Genomic DNA, 19,956 nt, shown 5'->3' with positions numbered 1-19,956 from the left:
CAAATCATGCGTTGCCAGCAAATAAACAAATCCTCCACTTCAATATCAATTTCTTCTCCAGAATTATTCGGGTTCATATCCTTGAGGTATGTTCATGCCAGAAGAAAATTTACTCCTGCTGGCCAGTGATAGCCTTGATATCCTTGTCCTGGTTCTGGTCCTGAGGATTGGCAGGGTAGTTCTGGTAGGAGCCATAGTTCTTGTAGTTGCCATAGCTCTGGTAGCGGCCATTCTGGGCGCTAGGAGTAGTCTGGGCGCCGTTCACGGAGTTCCAGTTGTTGGCGGCGCTGGGAACATCACGGGGGAAAATGGGAGTGGGAGTGGTCAGGTCGTGAGCGACGCGCGAGGCACGGTCCCAGTTCTCGCGGTACCAAGAATCATCATCACGGTTGTAGTCATCGTTACGGTTGTAATCATCGTTGCGGTTGTAGTCATCGTTGCGGTTGTAGTCGTCGTTGCGGTTGTAGTCATAGTTGTTGTTGTTGTTGTAGTCACCGTTGCTGTTCTCACCATCCTGGCGCCAGCTGCGACGGTGGGGAGTGTGAGCAGCCAAGTCACCGATGGGGCTAGCCTTGTTCTCAAGTCCAGGCTGGTTCAGGCGGCCAGCCTCAGCGCCAGTGGGCGTTATCTGTCCGGGGATCAGGTCGCGCTTCTGGTTTGTGTGCCACTGGCCATTGGCGTCGGTCCAACCCCCCTGGTTGTTTTGGTTGTTGGCGTGCCACTGACCGTTGGCGTCAGTCCAGCCATTCTGATTGTTCTGGTTGTTGGCATGCCATTGTCCGTTGGCGTCAGTCCAACCATTCTGGTCGTTTTGGTTGTTGGCATGCCATTGGCCGTTGGCGTCAGTCCAGCCATTCTGGTCCTGGTTGTTGTTGGCGTGCCACTGGCCATTGGCATCAGTCCAACCACCCTGGTCGTTCTGGTTGTCGTTGGGCCAATTGCGGGCTACAACGGAGCGAGGTTGCCAGCGGCCATCCTGGTTGTACTGGTCGTTTTGATTGTATTGGCCATTCTGGTTGTTGTTGCGCCACTGGCCATTGCGGTCAACGTAGCCGTTCTGGTTGACTTGGTTGTAGCGGTTGTCGCCGTTGTTAGGGATAAACTGGCCGCTCTGGTCGTAATGACCCTTGCGGTACTGTCCACTGGGATCCCACTGACCGGCTTGGTCGTTGGGGTCCACTGGGAGGGCGAGGGCTGCCAGAGGAGAGACAGCCAGAAGAAGAAGGCCGTTGATCATAGAGTAATGCATATTGGTGGGAGTGAATTCCAGTGAATTCTGACAAATTTAGAGACGGGTGTATTTTTCGAGAGATCTCTTGTTTTCTTGAGGCTCTCGAGAGTTGCTTGTTTGAATGATGATCGAAGACCGGTTGGTGGCCCTATATTTATATCTGAGCAGGAGCAGCTTCAAGCTTCGGGATTACGTAGCTCAAAGCTACCCTGAGTATCTCACCGAGCTGCTGGCAACAATGTCTGAGCTTGGATCCCGTATTCCATCATTGAGTTTTGGTGTTGTTGACTGATGCTGCAAGGGACAGCTGTGAACGTGTAGTCGAAAATCATGGCGCCTTGCGGGGGATAAACAATCTAACGCGCGATGACCTCAGAGGGCTGTGGATTTATAATTAGCTTAGGCAATACAATTATAATCAACGTTTGTTGTGGTTGGTAGACTTTGAAGAGTTGCATGATGAACCTCACATGAAGCTGCAGGCAAGTCAGTGCAGATCCTGCCTGAAGGGGATTAATTGCATTCCTCGAAGATCACACGGAATCAACGGTTGCATACAGTGTCTGACCAGATGGAAGACGCGCTTACGACAAGCTGCATGTATGTTGACGATTCTCATCTCTTTGTACTCGATCCCTTGATATTCTCACGTTGTCTGTGCGCCACGCTTCTGGGGTTCTCATGGGCTTACAAAACGTGTGAGACATGCAGGGGAGAAATTGCGTCAATTGATGCCAGTATTTTCTGCCAAGTTGATGTCAGTAACAAGGCTGGAAGAAGGGGGCGGCTGTCGAAGTTGCGGTCTGGGGTTGGAGCTGGCGACACTGCCCTGTGCCGAAGTTCAGGGATATCGCATGCACCCTTTCACATTTGAGCTCTGGTATAAGCATCTTATCTTCTTTACCATAAACTATTCATATTATCAAAATACGAGCTATGTTCCATGACAACTCTGACAAAGCAGACTCCACACGAGAGTCTGGCGAGCGTCTTCTAGCAGAAGAAGAGGGAACACTTTGGAGCGGCGGTGATGAATCATCATCAGATACTTGCAAGGCTGTGGCTACAACCGTACTCCAAGTTAGCGCTCTTGGATTACTCTTTCTTGTTGGATGCGTGTTTGGTTTCTACTGGCGTGGGGACTTGAATGGCCTCTGCAGTCGACATGTATCCCAATACTGTGAGTACACATCAGTGATGCTTCTGAAGCCGAGTTTGCTAAGGCCTTCTAGCGACTGTGATGAGAGAAGTCGGAATTGAGTATAGCCTGCAAGAATTCAATGGATCCCTCTTGAAGGAGAATGTCTTCAGGCAGGATGCTGGCCCAGAGGTTGATGCAGCATGGGAGTCTCTAGGTGTCAACTGTATGTTATACAACCATCTGTCGCTTTTAAACTTGAGCTAATTGGCCGTGATATTACAGATCGAGGTGTTAGAGTGCCAGCGGAAGATGCCGAAGAATCTGGTCTTGCTGCCGACCAAGTCAAGATCAAAAAGAAGTATGGCGGAGGATTCCCAGCAAACGTGGAGGGCTTGCACCACCTTCATTGCCTAGTATGAAGATAATCATCCCTCAAAGCTTTCTGTCCATAGTGAGCTAACTTTGAAAAGAACCTTCTTCGCCAATCCCTCTACTACAACTATGATTACTATCACAAAATGGGCGAGGGACCCTTTGTCAACAACGACTATATTGTCCGTCGACACGTCTGTAAGTATTCAAATGCATCCAATCTCATAGAAAATAGACCCAGCTAACACATTTTCCTCGTAAAGCCCATTGCCTTGACATCCTTCGTCAGGAACTCATGTGCACAGTTGACAGTGGAGTTCTGGGCCAGATCTGGATTTACCCTGAGAACCCCCAGCCCTATGTCGATTTCAACACCAAACACCGATGCAAAAACTTCGATGCCGTCCGTCGCTGGGCAGAGGCAAACCAGCTACCTCAAGACCCGCCATCGGACTTCCTAGAGCCACCAGCCGAAGGAGATCGAATCTATGCCAGGATGCCATGAGAAGAAACGATCACGAACAATAAGATAGAGTACATTGAAGCACGAATGCCAAAGAACAATCAATTTATAATCGGACAAGCACCGTAGCATATCCGTAATTCTTCCTACTACTATCAGTCATGAAGGCCATAAACCCCCAAATCCACACTCATCCCAGCCGAAGCATAAACAGCACTCTCCTTCCCCCCAAAAACACTCAAAGCCTTAACTCCTCTAGCCTCAAGCCCAATCTTCTCCAAAACCCTACCACTCCGCTTATCATCCGCGGCACAAAATCCGAAAACAGCATCAATTCCAAGCTCCGCACGTGCGTACTCCAATAACCCCTTCGCAGCCTCAGTCGCATACCCCTTGCCACTTTCCTGGGGTAGGATAGTATACCCAACATCTGGCGCAAGATAATGCGGACCCGGTGGTGCTCCCTTCATAAGGGAAACAACTCCAATATGGATTTGCGTGTCGTCTTCGCCTTGGCGCGAGACTAGGAACATGCCGTAGCCATTGCGGGCGTAATCTGCTAAGACACGGCGTTGGAGGAATGAGGATGCTTTTTCCGGGGTGTCTATTGAGGTTTTGCCGCAGGAGGTGATGAAGTCCTCTGTGTTCCAGAGTTCGACTAAGAAATTGCAGTGGGTTGTGTCTGTGCAGTTGAAGGGGCTTATTTGGAGGCGGGCGGTTTTTATGGTGAAGTTGGTCGGGAAGGGCGCTGGTTCTTGGGTTGCCGGCATTTTGAGTTGGGAATGATTTTACATGTAAGATGACTTGAATGATATCAGGGGTAGTCAACCGTTTTTAAAGTTCCTGATGTGCTTGTAATAGGCTCTGTGTTGTTGTATTGTTGTGATAGTACAGGCCCTCCCTATCTACAAGTGACTCACGACGTGGGGGCGACACTGAAAGACTCCACTAGATTGCGGATTTCCGTCGGAGTAGGCTTGGTAGAGTTATGTGGTAGTCTAGTAGGCCTTGCATTACTGAATTGATATTAATTTTGTTGAACATGTTCATATCGTGAAAATATATATAGTGGAGGCATAGAAGAAACAACCGTATGCAGGCTTACGACAGGAAAATCCAAACCGTTTCCCGAATATTGAGGCGGTGATGCACATGAAAAAGTGAACAAAATGAACCATTTACTCTTTTACTGAATTGTTTGACAGTGACCACAAAATCCACCCCATACCAGAATCTTTTAGCGTTGCCGAATCCTCGCAGCATTTCAGCATCTATATATCGAATTTATGTACATTGATGGCTGTTAATTATCTAACCGCCCAAATAGTAATGGCCCCTCTTCTCACGGGGAATAGGCTGATTCCCCTGAATAATCTCCTCAAACCGGCGACAAATGCGATCATAATTCTGGCCATATCGGCCAAGCTCTCGTAACCGGATCGACACCCAGTCTTTATAGATTTGGTCTGAAGTAGCAATGCCCGCAATAAATAACGGCCAAACAATCCGGATCATAATGCGGGGTCGACTGCGATGTAATTTCAAACTAAGCTCGAGAACTTGGGACACGGCAGTGCTGAGAGGGATGATGCTGTTGTAGTTTTGAATGCTGGGCCAATCATTCACAAGATCTTGGAAACACAGGTGGAAATATACAATTGTGCCGTAGTATGTGATGGCTGACCAGAAAACCGTTTCCATGACGCGACGATCGCCGGCGACGTCACAGTTGTTAGCTCTTTTGGCTGAGGTGAGGAGTGTGTCGTATTCCTATGTTTGTTAATGAGAAGGAAACTCACAGAGACGAATAAATGGAATGCTCGGGCGCTTACAATAGACAGCGTGTTGATCTCTTTGATAATCCGTTGGTAGGGGGACCCCTCGCCAAAGCTGATATCCGATGTTGAGCTTTGTTTAAACATTTCTGTGATTTTGAACTGAATCACATGGCTGCGGTGATATAGCGTAAGACCTGAAAGGTTCTCCAGATCATCTAACTGAGATGACATTGGATACTCCTCACCCCAGAAGCGGGCAGGGGATTGCCTGCTCAACCTGTACAGATAGGGAAGGCTTAGGGTCGTATTACCGGACTCGGATCGTAAAAAGAACCTAAAAATATCTGTATCAAGGCGTGCAGTTTCAGATCCAAAGAACAGAGCTGCAGGTGTGAAGAAGTACAGCGTCCATAGGAGGAAGAGAGGTACACAGGTCCCGCCAAGTCCATGCGCAGGACCAAGAGCAGAAAAGCCTGCACTACTTGCAGTATCGTCCAGGCCAGAAATATCTAGCTGGGCCTGGGGTTCCTGCAAGGGATCTTGACCCTCTGTCGTAATGACAGTTAGACGGGTATGACCTTGTAACAAAGGCACGATATTATTGTGTAGGAGGGTCTCGATGCCCCGGATATGGATATTAATGGCGGATGCACCACTTCCAAAGCGATTCTCATAATCTATCATCAACCAAAGGGTGATAAATATGGCTTCGATTTGCCGTGGGGATTTCACATCCTGCTTCAGTGCTTCCCTTAGACCTGAGAGGGCACGGCCGTAATGCATCCTGCCATCCATGTCTGATTGCTCATTGCTCATAAGCTGGTCATAAGAGTTCTCTGTGTCATAGAGTTTGGACCGATGGATCTCCCTCGCAGCACTAGCTAGCATCATGCTCATGACCATCGGCTCTCTGGTGGCGATTTTATGGTATGCATAAGAGACTGTTGACCAAGGCCAGTGCTTGCCGAGAATCACGACTAATATTGAATCTTGCAGGTAGCCCAAGCACTGGCGGTCGAACACTGACAGTGACAGGGAGTTCGCAGCTTGGATGCTACGGGAATGCGCGCCACTTGCTGGGCTGCGAATTGATAATGATGTGGGGGAAGGTGATGTAACTTGGAGAAATGATCGCTTCCTTGCAGGCCTGGACTGGCTCGCAGGGGGGTTTCATCCCTTCCTGGAACCTCTTTTGGAGAGGATAGATCTGTCGAGCCACGATGTGATCTCCGCGGTATCGGGCCGCCCTTCCACTCACATAGGATACGGGCTGCCAAGCATCGCCGACACTGTGGCTCCTCGTGCCCTTGGGATTGCAGTTTTTCTTCGTCGCACTTGACCTTACGGATCCGGCAAGTTCGGCACCCTAATTAGCTGTTAGCCGGTGCTGCAAGGGAGAGGGTCTGTGGATCCTTGCCTGTCCGGGAACGGGTCTTCCCCGGTTTATGCATTGTCGATAGGACCAGCCTTCGCGAAAATCCTGTCCATGTACTGTTCCATTCGTCTCGGCTGGCTATGCCAGGGATACCAGAAGTACTATAAGATGTTATACAGCCATACGCGACGGTCCGTAAGAAAGAGCAGATATGAAGAGGGGAAGAGGGAGAGGGGGAAGAAGAGAAGAAGGAATGTTATCAGGCTCCACCCAAGCCGAGCTCTCGATGCCGATTGGCTGTGTCGGCTGTTCCTCGGTGGATCCCGATGCCGAGAGCTTACCCAGATCCTACCCTGTGATTGGCTCGACTATATGCCGTTGCATCGCCTATTCCCCGGGGCTCTGGCACGACTTAAAACGGACGAGATGGTTCAAACTTCTTATTCTCAACAATCCTGCGTAATTTGATTCTCAGCAAGATGAATTTCCCCGAATCTCACGGCCGCTTTTTGAAAAGCGTGCAAGATGCGCTCCAGCGCTATGATTCACAACTCAATGACATCAACCACAAGGTAAGGGACGGACGATTCCAGCCTATAGGAGACATGACAGCTAATGCATCTCAGATCTGGTCAAACCCGGAGCTTGCATATGCAGAATTTGATGCCCATGATCATATCTGCGCGCTCTTTGAAAGCCTCAAATCCGAAGGGTATTCAGTCCGCAGAAAGGCGTATGAACTAGAGACTGCGCTTGAGGTTGAATACACCTATGGCAGCGGAGGCCGAGTTGTGGCTTTTAACGCCGAATATGATGCTCTTCCTGGGATTGGTCACGCGTGTGGCCACAACCTCATTGCGACAAGCTCAATCGCAGCATTCATTGCCACTTGCGAGGCCATGAAGGCTCAAGCTGAACCATTATCAGTATCGGGATTCACCGTGCGCCTGCTAGGTACTCCCGCCGAGGAATCGGGTGGTGGCAAAGTGCGTCTTATTAACAAGGGAGCATACAAGGGCATTGATGCTTGTCTTATGGTCCACCCCGTACCGATGGTACCCGGAAAGCCAGAGTTGATGGGCATGGCAACTACTCTCGAAGGAGGATTCCTGGCCAATGACAAAGTCAAAGTAACTTTTACGGGCAAGCCTGCCCATGCTGCAGCGGCTCCGTGGGAAGGAATTAATGCACTGGATGCTGTGGTGGCGGCATATGTCAATATTTCTCTTCTCCGACAGCAGATTCTACCAACCCAGAAAATTCACGGAGTCATTGTGAATGGAGGAGAACGGCCCAACATTATTCCTATGTCCGCGAAAGTCGACTATTATATTCGCTCTCCCACCAAGAAGACACTAAAGCCACTAACTGAAAAGGTGCTGAAATGCTTTGAGGCTGCTGCGACTGCTACTGGGTGCAAGGTCGAATTTGAATGGTATGTTCCATCCATATCAATCTTCAAATGCTGCATGACTTACTTTAGTACATGAATAGGGGCCCTTCATATGACGATCTGAAGAGCAACTGGCCAATCTGCGAAAGCTATACCTCGGCAATGCGAGCGATGGGATACCATACCCTGCTTGACAACTCGGGAGAAAAGAGCGCTCTTGCCGGAGCATCTACAGATATGGGTATGCATATACCAGATTCACCTCCAGAAACCCAGCTAAAACTTGTTTAGGGAATGTTTCTTACGTCGTTCCTGGATTCCACGGGCTTTTCACCATTCCTGTTGATGGCGTTAACCATACGCCAGAGTTTACTAGCGGCGCTGGATCTCCTGAGAGTTTCAAACGTGCCATTGGCTGTGCGGCAGGTATGGCTATGGTCGCTTGTCGAATCTTGGTTGATAATAAGTTTGCCGAGGATGTCAAGAAGAACTTTGAGGAAGATAGATAAAGTGTGATCAAACTAGCAAATCAAATAATACAGCATGGCAATCAAGATAGCTATTATAACTTGAACATGATCTGTTATCTGTTAAAGATTCCCAGTCGAAGGCCTCGGCCTCCACCTATCAGTGTTTAATCATGTCACGAGCAACCCAGCTCGCTTTTTGACACAATAAAGACGACCGACCCACTTGTCTTATCCGGGGAAAATAACCTAAAGTAAACGCCAGGCCAATCAGAGCCTCTTCGCCCTGGTTGAAGGCTGCAGCTGTACTTTCTAGTATCTTTGCCACAAATCCCATTCCGCCAAGTCTTTACTAGCCTTGCCGACACAGCCAATGAGTACATAGCCCAAGATAGCTCCCGGTCTTGTATTATCTAGGCTTCTCATATTGCGGGGATAAGTCTATCTTTACACCACAACAGAGTCAAGGTCAAAGTCTCATATAAATAATATGGCCAATATGGCCTTCTTCCGTCTCGTTCTCACATTTCCATTTCCCTTCGGTACTCATTCTCATGATGTCGACTTTATCAAACAAGAAAGAAGTAATCCAAGCTGATAACGAGATTGATAAACAAAGCCTTGATAATGGAGCACTTGAATCTTCATTCCAATTCTCCGCTGCTGCAGAGAAGAAGTTGGTTCGGAAGATTGATTTGATGTAAGTGAATCTTGGAAAATATCTTCCAACTCGAAGTCTAATGAGAACTTTCCCTCTAGGATTCTCCCAATCATGGTCTTTGCATATATGCTGGCCTTTCTTGATAAACAAGCCTTGGGCTACACGGCGCTCATGGGAATTCGGGAGGATCTGCATCTTGTAGGTTCTCAATATAACTGGTCGTCAAGCATATTCTATTTTGGCTACTTGTTTTTCTCGTGAGTAGTCCTGAGCTTGGAAAAGCCTTCCGCCATCCTACTTACCAAGGATCAGATATCCCGCATCTCTTTTGATGGTCAAATTCCCACTAGGGAAATATCTTGCTACCAGTTTGTACGTTACACGATGCTTCCCCATTTCATCAGTTTCCCTTTCTGACATGATTGAAGTATGCTTTGGGCCATCGTTCTGGCTTGCCATGCTGCATGCACCAACTTCAAGGGTATTATGATAGCCCGGTTCTTCCTTGGATGTACAGAAGCCAGCCTCTCACCAGGTTTCACTCTGATCACATCGCTGTGGTATCGAACATCCGAGCAGCCACTCCGTCATGGTATTTGGTTTTGTGGAAACTCGATTTCTCTCATATTTGGCAACTTGATTGCCGTAGGCATCCTACAAATTAAAAGTGCCCTCGAGGCATGGCAGGTAAAATAGTGAATCACCACTCAAAGCCAAGATTGTATGCTCACCCCGTTATCTAGTGGCTGTTTATCATCTTCGGACTCGTAACATTTCTCTGGGGAGTCGTGATGTTATTCCGTCTCCCCGATTCCCCGACTACCGCTAGCTTCCTCACGGATGAAGAAAAGCTTATCGCAGTGGAACGCCTGAAAGCTAACCAAACAGGCTACAAGACCACAAATATCGATGGCTCTCAAATGTGGGAGGCATTTATCGATCCGAAGACCTGGCTTCTTGCGGTCTTGATATTAGCTTCCAACATTCCAAATGGCGGATTTACAACTGTAAGCTAACTGTTTAAATGTAGGCAATCCATGCACTAACAACTGTCAGTTCAACGGGTTGGTATTGAAAGGTTTTGGCTTTTCAACTTTCCATACCCTCTTGCTTGGTATTCCAGGTGGTGTGATCGTGTTTATTTTTGTGCTTTCATCGTAGGTTTCTCTCGGATATCACTGACAACAACGCTAATAGATTTTTTATAGCGGAATCATTTCTTCGAAGGTCCCTAAGACCCGTTGTCTTGTGATGGTTGGGTGCAATATTATCAGGTAAAAATATTCGTGAATAGCTGTTGATTATCCCGTCGCGGAAATAAACTAACGCATTGAGCAGTATCATTGGTAGCGCTCTCGTCTATGCGACCACACCAGTTGGTTCTCGATATGCAGGTCTCCTCCTCATGGGAATATACTCTGCAGCAATGCCTGTCTCAATGGCGATGATTAGCTCCAACATTGCAGGATTCACCAAGAAGGCTACCGTCAGTGCTATTTATTTCATCATGTACTGCACCGGCAACATCGTTGGCCCGCAGTTATTCTTTGAGAAAGAGGCACCAAAATATCAGGTATGGTTGCAAGACTCTAGTTTTATTCTTCTCATCTAACATAAATTTAGAGTGGCTTTCTTGCAATCATCATATGCTTGGTGATCTGCGTGCTCGATTGCTTACTTCTCTTGTTCCATCTTAGATGGACAAATAGCCAACGCGATAAGAAGTTAGTGGTGGAAGTGGAATCTCAACCGCACGAGAAAAATGCGCAGCCTGGAGCTCAGTTGCTGGACACTACAGACTTGAAGAACCAGAGTTTCCGATATGTTTATTAGAGATATTCATTTACCAACTAGATATCTCAGGCTAAGGAATCCTGGCTTTGTATATGCTCGTCCGTCATTCGTTGAGAGTCAATTTTCTTTTATAAATTCTCGATGTGTTCTGCAATCTGGATGCTACTTGTATTCGCTGTCATTGCGATCACCAGTAACTGTCTGTTAAGAAGTTACCTAATCGTTCTCTTGAAAAGTCTACTTCTCACATTACCCTTACTTTCATTGAAACACCTGACTGCTGCTTCAACGTTTCACATACATAGCTGGGATAGAGGTAATTCAATACGAAGAATAATCTTGAAACTAATACAGTACGTAGAGTGGAACGTGATGTTCGGCAACCGAATCCTTGTTATACGGCAACCAGTGCAATTGTATTACCAGTCACCCTTCGCATCATCATTATTAAATGATTCACCGGTCCCCTCCCGGGGCAAACATCTTGTCTAACCGGGTGTGGGGATCGGAGGGGACACCGCCTACGACACACCTTGCTCTCGGCCGGTCTTTTGCTCACTCAATCTTTGATATTAGGGCTGAAATACTTATTAAAATACAATTACACCATCTTGGTTAGGTTTAGCTGGTTGCCCAATATCACGTCCCGGTTCCCCTCCACTCAACATCCTGTAGTGTTTTCAAGGTGGTATATATCTCTGATGATTTTCACTCTATCTGTTCCAACTTCGGCTATATCTTCTTATGAACATGCTATTTTCAAACTTCCCATAAAAGCTGAGTAGGCTCGCTCACGTGATCTCGGTAATGCCCTATATCGCAACTTGTTCTTCATTCCCACATCTGCACGTACAAAATGGACTCACTGCCAACAGAATTGTTCTCCCGAGTGGTGGACTACATTATTTCCGATAGTCATGCACGAAGACATCCTCGTATTTCCCTGGCCCCATATGCCACTGTGGACCGTCGCTGGCAGGCCATCATTGAAAGACGCACGTTTTCGGATATCTGCATCAAAACTACTAAGCGATTGGAAGAGTTTCAACGGCTAGTATCTAGCACACACAGAAGAGCTTCTATCCAAAGAATTGCGTTGCTCGTGGAGCTAGAGTCATACGATGAGAAAGCGCGCGCCCGATTCGAGACAGACGAGGAACGCCAACGAAACAACAAGATCTTCACTACGACCATCAGCACTCTTTTCAGAACCCTATCAGGCTGGTCAGACATCGCTGGAATCCATCTCAACATCAAGGCACAATCCCCTAGCGACTATCTCGCTCTTAAGAGCAAGGAAGAGATAAAGCAATGAGTACGAGCGGCCAGACCACGGGTGAACGATCTTCTTAGTCAGAGATATGAGAGATCTTACCTTGAATTCTTAAGAACAACCACCGATTCCGAGTGCCCGCCTGTCTCTGCGATCGCCTCCCTCTCAATCCAAGGACTCGGGAAAGAACGGCTGATCGAGCCGGCGTCGAGTGTGTTTATTGCGTCAAAGCTGCCGCGGTTGAACCGCGTGCGGCTGATGATGAAGGATGACTGCAAGCGAGACGAACAATTGAGACAATGTCTTCGAAATAGTAAGCTAGGTCCTATTAAGATGCTACGTACTATGGTCTGCTAACCTCCTTTTTAGACTTTGCTCGTAATCTTCACTTGTTTCCTGCTAGTGTACGGAAACTAGGTCTACAATTCCACTATTTGCCTCCTAAGGATCAGAACTACCCTCCTCCTGATGTGACGGTGGATGGAACAGACCTTTTAAGCTCGCACTTGCGGAACTTTTCTCAGCAACTAGAGAGTCTCTATACCACCCAATATGTGATTGGCCCAGAATTGTTTTCGCCGTTTAGTCCGCAGGACGACGATATCAACCTGTTATTCTGGCCAAATCCGATTAATGTTTCTGTGGAGTATCCGCAAGTAACACCGTCTGGAGAGTGGCTCTGTGAAAAGGGAGCCGGGGGAGGCTGTGGATGATGACACGGACGATGCTTGCACCACTTTTTTTTTTTTCGGAGATTATGAGAACGAATATCCCGAATACGTGCGGATCCCTCTCGAGGATCGCAAGAGAACCTACTTCCGAACAAATATCATCGCCGGTTATGTCGATAGATTTTACCTTTCGGTTGGTCGGGCGGCCCTCTGAATGCCTAAGTTGAGACAGATGAGGCTCGTAACGAATACTTCCCGCCCGGAATACATATTCGAGTATGAGGTGCAAGCGAGAAGGGCGAAGCTCAGCTGGAGCAATGAAGACATGTCCGTCCCACGTGAAACCGACGCTTCGGCAAGATTAGAAAAGGCTAAGCGCATATATCAGCCCGATGAGCAGGTCTTCCAGATTTGGAGAAAAGTTGCCCTTCAACACACTGGAAGTGAACTCGAGATTGAATTTAAAGAGTGGGGAACATGAGAATTTGAATGAGCTCAAGATTTTGTTATCTGTGTAGTCAGCGTTTCAAAGTTGACCGACTTGTCTTTATGAGAACGCACAGAACATTATTCGCCTAGGCGAGACTCCTATTTATTAGGTGAACGTAGGGCATTGAAATCACTCGTATAGCTATAGGTGTAAGCTGTTCGAATACCTAAATGTATATAAATTGACGCATGCCACCTAAGCCCATAAATTAAGATGATACACCGAGACAGTAGACTTCACCCAGCCAGAAGCTGTTTGCGCGGGAAGAATGTCAGCGTTCGGAACCGATAGTAAGAAATTATCAATACTCACTTTTCGCAGGAATTATTTAGAGCTGGGTTCCATGCGTCTATGGCAGGCGAGTTTGTTAATTTGAGATTTACTTAGGGTATAAAGCTGCGCTGTACTCACAAAGTTGGGTTACGGTGATTCTATTGCGAGAGGCAACCGTTTCACGTCCATCATCGTCCTGGGCAACACCGTACGCGTTGCAGGTGGACGGGATCCCTGCTTGTGTTGGTGCTGGAGGAGTCACACTTGCTGTAGCCGAACTGGTCGTCATAGTACCGCCGCCCCCTGCTTTAACGCAGTATGCCTCATCTAACCAGAGACCTGTGCAGTCACCCTCGAGTTGCATGACTAGTGAAGTGTCAAAGGGGCGATCAATGGGATTGGTACGCCATGAAGTTTGTATTGTGCAAAGGGAACTTCTAGTGCGGACATCGCGTCAGCAAGCTCAAGTGCGGCCACATCTTTGACGAGCAGCGTCTCGGTGCTTGGATGACGCGTTACTCGACTTATCTTATGTGCAAAGTTAATATTGTGATTTCTCGAGACATCAAAGTGTGATGGCCGGGCAGATGGATTTATATAGGAGATTATATTTCTATCGTCGTGATATGGGTAGATTGTTAACCTTTCGCAAATCGCTTTTTGCTGGGAATGTCTCTTGTTTCTTTGGCTCATTCAAGTCCAACTAAACACTGTTATTTCCATATCTTGCATTTTCCATGAACCAGAGTATTTACAGCCCATAGAATGTCTCTCTGCACGTCATATCGAGTCTTAAAGAGAGAGTCATTATATGTTTTGATCCTTTTGTTGATTTAATTATGCACAGCATTGAATTGATTTCTGATAACAATCGATCTCAGTCTGCTTCTAGGTATATGCAGGGAGAGTAAGGACCTGTACAAACTGAGTAGGCAACATAGCTGATTTAATTTGAAGGATAAGAATGGAACAAGATAGAAAATTAAATGCAAGTGCCATATATACTGTCGTGTTCAGGGGAAGTTGGACCGTGTTTTCCGATCGAGACCCCTGAATGCAATTAACTAAAATGCGGCCTTTAACTCCGTAAAGACTATGAGGTTAAGGTCGGGTGAGTAGAGCGGCACAGAGACCAATTTGGCGCACGCATTCTCGCATAAATGTGCAACCAGCAAAGTTCGATAGAACGACGCGCTGTCCACAACAAACACGGATCGAGGCCATCTTACGCAGTGCTGGACAAGTCTTGAGATGAAATCCTCGAACACAGCGGCATCCGTAGGCAATACCCTTACATTTCTGGTCACGGTGTGCATAAGGGACGTACCGAGTAGTAACTTCCCTGTCCATCTGAACCCTGCCCTTTGATCACAGCCAGATTCGTCGAAGTAAATCAGATAATATGACTCGAAGACCGATAAATTATACAAATCAATCTCTTTTAGAGCAGCATTCCGCTCACTAGCTTTCCGCCAAGTAGTCTCTTGAGACCGGCCTTACGCGACAAGGGCTCTTCTAATAGGGCCTGGAACTCATCTCGGGTGAAGATGGCCATCTCATCTAGGTAAGAATCAGGTTTCTCAAACAAGCGGTCGCAGAGCGCGTTGATCATAGTGGGTATAACGGTTCGGAGAAGACTAACTAAGAGCGAAGAGGTATCGAGATCATGGGAGCAAACAAAGAGTCATGTAAAGATGCCTCGAATACTTTTCCCTTACCATGGGAACTGGGATCCATCCCACACGCGCAGCTGTGCACCAACCGACTCCCTCGTCCCTTCGTCGATCGTCTTCACGATACCGCCGACACTCTCCTCGGCAGTCTGGAAGGCCTTCTCGAGGCCGACAGCCTGGGCACCGGCATTGCCCATATCGGTTTGGGGGAAGCTGCATATTCATTAATATGTCTGCGACGCAACGAAAATTGGAAGAGAGCAGGCGCTTACCCAGGATCCGCAACAAAGCTCACAAAGTCCTCATTCTCGAAATGGATCTTGCGCTCGATCCAGTGCAGTATGGCCTTGCTGGGACCGTACGCCGCACACGGGTACGGGCGCTGCTCCATGCCGCCGATGCTGCCCAGCGGACTGCCGACTCCCACAAATGTGGGCTTCTTGCTTTTCTTGAGCAGAGGGTGGACCGCCTGGTAGAGGTAGATTGGCCCGTAGCCATTGACCTCGATGTGTTCGCGCAGCACGGGGATGGACACCGGTGCACGGGCGAGAAATCCTCGCCGATGCCGGCGTTGGCGATTACCACGTCCAGGTGGTCAATGCCGTGCTCCCTCTGCAGGGTCTCGACGGCAGCGGCCGGGTCGGTGGGAGACTTAGAGTCGACCTTCACTACGATTAGGCGAGACGACTCGCCCTTGGGGAGGGATTGCAGGGACTGGGATGAAGCACCGACGGGCTCGCGGACGGCCGCGATGACGGTGGTGTTGGAACGAGCCAGGAATGTCTCGGCCAGGCCACGGCCAATACCGCGGCTGGCACCAGTAATGAGATAGATGGTGTTGGTCATACTGGCATTGGTGGGATTTGTTGGTGGTTGGGACCGACATTGAGACGAGATAAAGGGCGGCCTATATATGCTAAGGGGTAGGCTGCGATTTCTAATAACAGGACAGCTCTGACAAATGCGATCTAAAAAAGTACGAAATGTGACAAAGAAAGGAAAATAAAAAGGAAGCCTTGGACGATACCCGATCGGGTATGTGGCTAACCCTAATCATGGATCTGTAATTAATGAATTAATTGCATACTTTAAACCACCTAGACACCCCTCTTACATCGCATACTAGATATGTATGGCTACTCGTACATACCTACCTAGGTATATCATCAATATCTCTGGGCCAAGTGACCCTTGATGAACTTGGAGGACTACTGCGATCAGATAGCAGAGGCTGCTTGAGGGGATGGTCTTTGAGCCTAGGAGAAGTTCCCGGTTTCAATGGCTTTTGCGTAAGAGATGAAAGTTACAATATTCAGGTTCACAGAAATTCAAGTATGAGATATAACATACCATCAACATCTTACAAATGAAACTTGCCTTTGCCGCTTTTATTAGATAGACAGACATGACGAGTAAGAGTTTCGGTCCTTTCCATACATATAGAAGCTAGCTCACTCCATCAAAGCGATGAGTTGCCTGCGGGTTTTCCAGCCTGAGGGTAGAAACGACTGCTGCCAGCCACATCCTCGCGGCGACGGGTATCCGGATCTTTATCTACCCTCTGGTCAGGTTTGTCGGCCTTAGGGTCGTATATCCCCGCAGGCTTTCCAGCTTGAGGCATAAAAGTAGTGCTGGCAGCAACCTTCTCGCGATCCTGATTAGAATCTAATTTGGAGTCAATCTTGTTGACGATATTGCTATTGTGAGGACCGGCGGTGCCCCCGCAAGCACCACCATCGCCGTGGTTGTATGTTGATCCCGGATGGGAACCTGGAGCGTCTTTGTTATCTAAATATTTGATTAGATTTTCTGATTGCGTACATTAACTGGAGAAGCAGATCAGTAAACTCTACCTCTGCCGCTGTCAGACATGATAAACTGTGGTGACTGGTAGTGTGGTTTTTGTTCATCACTTCTATAATATGGGCAACATTATATATATGTCTTGGAGGTCATTCGCCTATGGCGTAGAAGTGACGTCAGCGGAGTCAAAGTATGATCGCATTGAGTCCAGTAAACTTGAGTTGCAGATATACCACGTTCGTAAACTAGTAGCCGTGACCTTGGGACTAAGTTCATTAATTGTGACTAAACTTGTTCCCTGTTGTTTGTTTCAAGTTCTGAACTATGAATGTCACTGAGTTCTATCTGGTCTGCAACGGCGTATCAATGTTATAAGTACAAAGGTATTCGCTTCAGAAGATGGTTGCGAAACGTAACCTCGACGATTGTTTAAAGCAGTAAGTGGAATTTATCACTGAGCTGGTAACCTCAAATCAGCTGCTGATATTAACGACTAGATATACCGATATACCCTATTAGCAGGTAATTCTTGTGTTTAGTCCACGGGTCAATTGGTGATGACACGGATGACCTTACAATGACGCAACATCTTACCTTCAGCCAATATCACTGGCGAGTTCAGGGGAACAACATCTTAGTACCTTCCTGAGATTTCCAGGTCTGACTGCATTAAAAGAAAGTTCGATAAATGCTTCTATTTTACATGGGAACGTTTATTATTGACTATGTTGGATATTAGTGGCCTAATTCATATTGATATTAGAAGAAACTGATCGATCTCTCATCGGGCATTTATCTAATCTCTGCTAGACCCTTAGCTTCAAATTCCCTATAACACCAAGTAAAGAGTACCTTGTGCTCCTGTTCCTTTCCTTTCCGTGTAGTTTTACGTTCTGATTGAGTATGGCTGTTAGTCGCCTGTTTATCGGTCAAACATCTACGCCTTAATTGACTCTCGCCACCCCCACCTTGGAACCGACCATAAGGAATGTAATAAGCCCTCGCAGTCACTAAATGAGCAACTTAAACCACTGGTGAAACTCTTCTTCTAGGGCATCTCAGCCAGCCCGGCGGGAGGGAAATTCTTGCCAAGTTTCTGGCTTTGAAACCTTAAAATCAGGAATTATTCTTGGTATAGCTTCACTGATATATAACATGGGATAGATTAAACGATAAGAAAGATCGTTAGTAACCAATCCCTGCTTAGTTCATGACTGGGTACCTGCGTAGGTATGTCAAAGGACTCATTCATGACCACTAACCCGTAATTACCTACAATTAGTATACCAAATATCTTAACAAGCTCATGAACGAGAGGAGTTTGACTTTTTGGCATGTATGGTACAGTAATCTATAAATATTTCCTTTCTGCTTCTTCCCGACAAGCGGACATGTCTCCGGATAGTTTAACGTGGCCATGTGGGCGTCGATTGATACAGCGGAGCCCCGAAGGAGACCCCACAGTCTCTTGGGGTTCCCGAAACCGACATTAAGTTACATAACCGAACTCCGAAGCATGTCACCCGGACTTTCGCCGGATTTAACGGCGCCATTCATATGACACCAATTAGGGCCGAAAAATTTCGGCCCCGACAAAAGGCAAAACCGAAATCCAATAAAAACATCAACATGATTGAATTTTAAGCCCTTCACCTCACGCCATAGGTAATGGAGTTTATTTGGCCGACAGAGCCATCACCGGACTTAACGGGGATTTCAAGATGCTTGCAATATATAAGAGCCAGCGCTCCATGCTCTTCCCGCCATCACTCACACAACCCGATAAACATTATCTTCCTCTCACATTGCACTCGACATCATGGCTACCAAGTACGAAGCTGTTCACCAGACACTCAACGGCCCCGGTGATGCCAGACCTACAGCTCTTCAGATCATTAGCGACGAACAGCTCAACGGAAAGTGGACCGACAAGACCGTCCTGATCACCGGATGCTCCTCAGGAATTGGCATTGAGACTGCCAAAGCACTTTGCGAAACCGGCGCCACAGTCTATGCCACTGCACGGGATCTGAACAAAGCCAAGTCAGCCCTCAGTTCAATCCTTGATAGTGGCCGTGTCCACCTGCTCGAACTCGATCTCGAATCCCTTGCTAGCGTTCGGAAATGTGCGGAGACCTTCCTCGCCAAGTCTGACCGTCTCAATGTCCTGATCACCAATGCCGGCGTTATGGCTACTCCTGAAGGCCGAACTGCTGACGGATTCGAAACCCAATTCGGCACCAACCACCTCGCCCACTTCCTTTTGATCCAGCTACTCCTTCCTGTTCTCGAGAAGTCGTCGAAGCCGGAGTTCCAGTCACGTGTTGTTGCCCTCACTTCCGTCGCTCACCGTGATGGCGAGGTCAACTTCCCGAACCTCAACTTTGAAGGCGAGTATGATGCATGGGACGCTTACGCTCAGAGTAAGACGGCCAATCTGTGGACTTCTAACGAAATTGACCGTCGGTTTGGTTCAAAGGGCGTCCACTCAGTGGGCGTGCATCCTGGTGGTATTATGAGTGGCCTATTGAGACACTTTTCGGAAGAGCAAAAGCAAAGCTTGGAGGCCGATCCTGAAGTTTCGCGGTTGCTCAAAAGCCCCGAGCAGGGTGCGGCTACCACTGTCTGGGCAGCCACCGCAAAGGTCCACGAAGGTCAAGGAGGCAAGTATCTCGAGGATTGCCAGATCGCGAAGCCTCCTAAGGCCGGTGCTGGTCGATATGATCCCGGATACTCAGCCTGGGCGTATGACGAAAAGAAGGCCACCCTGCTGTGGGAGAGATCTTTGGAGCTTGTGAAACCATTCCTGTCATGAAAGATTATGAGAAGCACTAGTCTAGAATGATGGCGTTCAATTTTCGGTTGAACAGGGCAGATTGCAAAATCAACTGTCTGCTTTCGCAGTTTCATTTGTACCCGAGTCGATACATTGCTGAATATAACAAGATTTCAATACTTATAATATCGCAACTCAGGAACTTGATTGAGCTCTGCTTGCTTCAACAATTCATGTTGTGTTTCGGGGGTTTCGGCGGCCTCAGGCTGATCGGCCCACGCTAAGTCTGGAATTTGTTCAATTATATCATGGTGTAGCATAC

General features: G+C 47.6%; 11 protein-coding genes across 11 annotated transcripts; 5 read left to right on the top strand and 6 right to left on the bottom strand.

The window, feature by feature from the left end:
• Positions 1-109: 109 nt before the first annotated feature.
• N7446_013545 (uncharacterized protein) lies at positions 110-1,249 on the bottom strand (the record flags this gene model as incomplete). Its single annotated transcript, XM_058522285.1, has 1 exon — positions 110-1,249. One exon carries the CDS (start codon positions 1,247-1,249, stop codon positions 110-112), a length of 1,140 nt encoding a protein of 379 aa, XP_058365762.1.
• Positions 1,250-2,167: 918 nt separating this feature from the next.
• On the top strand, positions 2,168-3,249 carry N7446_013544 (oxidase ustYa family protein; the record flags this gene model as incomplete). The annotated part of the gene is made up of 5 exons (XM_058522284.1): positions 2,168-2,411; positions 2,464-2,595; positions 2,655-2,785; positions 2,843-2,942; positions 3,008-3,249. The coding sequence occupies 5 exons, from the start codon at positions 2,168-2,170 to the stop codon at positions 3,247-3,249; spliced, it is 849 nt and encodes a 282-aa protein (XP_058365761.1).
• A 113-nt stretch (positions 3,250-3,362) lies between these two features.
• On the bottom strand, positions 3,363-3,977 carry N7446_013543 (GNAT family N-acetyltransferase; the record flags this gene model as incomplete). The annotated part of the gene is made up of 1 exon (XM_058522283.1): positions 3,363-3,977. One exon carries the CDS (start codon positions 3,975-3,977, stop codon positions 3,363-3,365), a length of 615 nt encoding a protein of 204 aa, XP_058365760.1.
• Positions 3,978-4,459: 482 nt separating this feature from the next.
• On the bottom strand, positions 4,460-5,888 carry N7446_013542 (uncharacterized protein; the record flags this gene model as incomplete). The annotated part of the gene is made up of 2 exons (XM_058522282.1): positions 4,460-4,977; positions 5,040-5,888. 2 exons carry the CDS (start codon positions 5,886-5,888, stop codon positions 4,519-4,521), a joined length of 1,308 nt encoding a protein of 435 aa, XP_058365759.1. The 3' UTR covers positions 4,460-4,518.
• A 951-nt stretch (positions 5,889-6,839) lies between these two features.
• N7446_013541 (M20 family metallopeptidase) lies at positions 6,840-8,262 on the top strand (the record flags this gene model as incomplete). Its single annotated transcript, XM_058522281.1, has 4 exons — positions 6,840-6,932; positions 6,987-7,795; positions 7,855-7,994; positions 8,045-8,262. The coding sequence occupies 4 exons, from the start codon at positions 6,840-6,842 to the stop codon at positions 8,260-8,262; spliced, it is 1,260 nt and encodes a 419-aa protein (XP_058365758.1).
• Positions 8,263-8,777: 515 nt separating this feature from the next.
• Positions 8,778-10,714, top strand: N7446_013540 (allantoate permease family MFS transporter; the record flags this gene model as incomplete). The annotated part of the gene is made up of 9 exons (XM_058522280.1): positions 8,778-8,920; positions 8,980-9,138; positions 9,194-9,253; positions 9,310-9,568; positions 9,625-9,888; positions 9,938-10,038; positions 10,090-10,155; positions 10,220-10,454; positions 10,505-10,714. 9 exons carry the CDS (start codon positions 8,778-8,780, stop codon positions 10,712-10,714), a joined length of 1,497 nt encoding a protein of 498 aa, XP_058365757.1.
• An 817-nt stretch (positions 10,715-11,531) lies between these two features.
• On the top strand, positions 11,532-12,833 carry N7446_013539 (uncharacterized protein; the record flags this gene model as incomplete). Its single annotated transcript, XM_058522279.1, is given in 4 exon segments — positions 11,532-11,899; positions 12,029-12,261; positions 12,318-12,604; positions 12,621-12,833. The coding sequence occupies 4 exon segments, from the start codon at positions 11,532-11,534 to the stop codon at positions 12,831-12,833; spliced, it is 1,101 nt and encodes a 366-aa protein (XP_058365756.1).
• Positions 12,834-13,317: 484 nt separating this feature from the next.
• Positions 13,318-13,746, bottom strand: N7446_013538 (uncharacterized protein; the record flags this gene model as incomplete). The annotated part of the gene is made up of 3 exons (XM_058522278.1): positions 13,318-13,360; positions 13,422-13,458; positions 13,521-13,746. 3 exons carry the CDS (start codon positions 13,744-13,746, stop codon positions 13,318-13,320), a joined length of 306 nt encoding a protein of 101 aa, XP_058365755.1.
• Positions 13,747-15,096: 1,350 nt separating this feature from the next.
• On the bottom strand, positions 15,097-15,901 carry N7446_013537 (uncharacterized protein; the record flags this gene model as incomplete). The annotated part of the gene is made up of 3 exons (XM_058522277.1): positions 15,097-15,268; positions 15,328-15,524; positions 15,599-15,901. The coding sequence occupies 3 exons, from the start codon at positions 15,899-15,901 to the stop codon at positions 15,097-15,099; spliced, it is 672 nt and encodes a 223-aa protein (XP_058365754.1).
• Positions 15,902-16,190: 289 nt separating this feature from the next.
• N7446_013536 (uncharacterized protein) lies at positions 16,191-17,049 on the bottom strand. Its single transcript, XM_058522276.1, has 2 exons — positions 16,909-17,049; positions 16,191-16,843 (listed from the first exon to the last, which is right to left on the bottom strand). Exons 1-2 carry the CDS (start codon positions 16,925-16,927, stop codon positions 16,515-16,517), a joined length of 348 nt encoding a protein of 115 aa, XP_058365753.1. The 5' UTR covers positions 16,928-17,049; the 3' UTR covers positions 16,191-16,514.
• A 1,628-nt stretch (positions 17,050-18,677) lies between these two features.
• N7446_013535 (uncharacterized protein) lies at positions 18,678-19,673 on the top strand (the record flags this gene model as incomplete). Its single annotated transcript, XM_058522275.1, has 1 exon — positions 18,678-19,673. The coding sequence occupies one exon, from the start codon at positions 18,678-18,680 to the stop codon at positions 19,671-19,673; it is 996 nt and encodes a 331-aa protein (XP_058365752.1).
• Positions 19,674-19,956: the final 283 nt, after the last annotated feature.

The sequence above is a fragment of the Penicillium canescens genome (assembly GCF_028828765.1).
Source record: "Penicillium canescens strain IBT 15451 chromosome Unknown utg000011l_segment0_segment0, whole genome shotgun sequence".
Taxonomy (NCBI): Eukaryota; Fungi; Ascomycota; class Eurotiomycetes; order Eurotiales; family Aspergillaceae; genus Penicillium; species Penicillium canescens.
The sequence above is the reverse complement of the archived record's forward strand: the minus strand, read 5'-3'. Positions and strand labels throughout refer to the sequence as shown.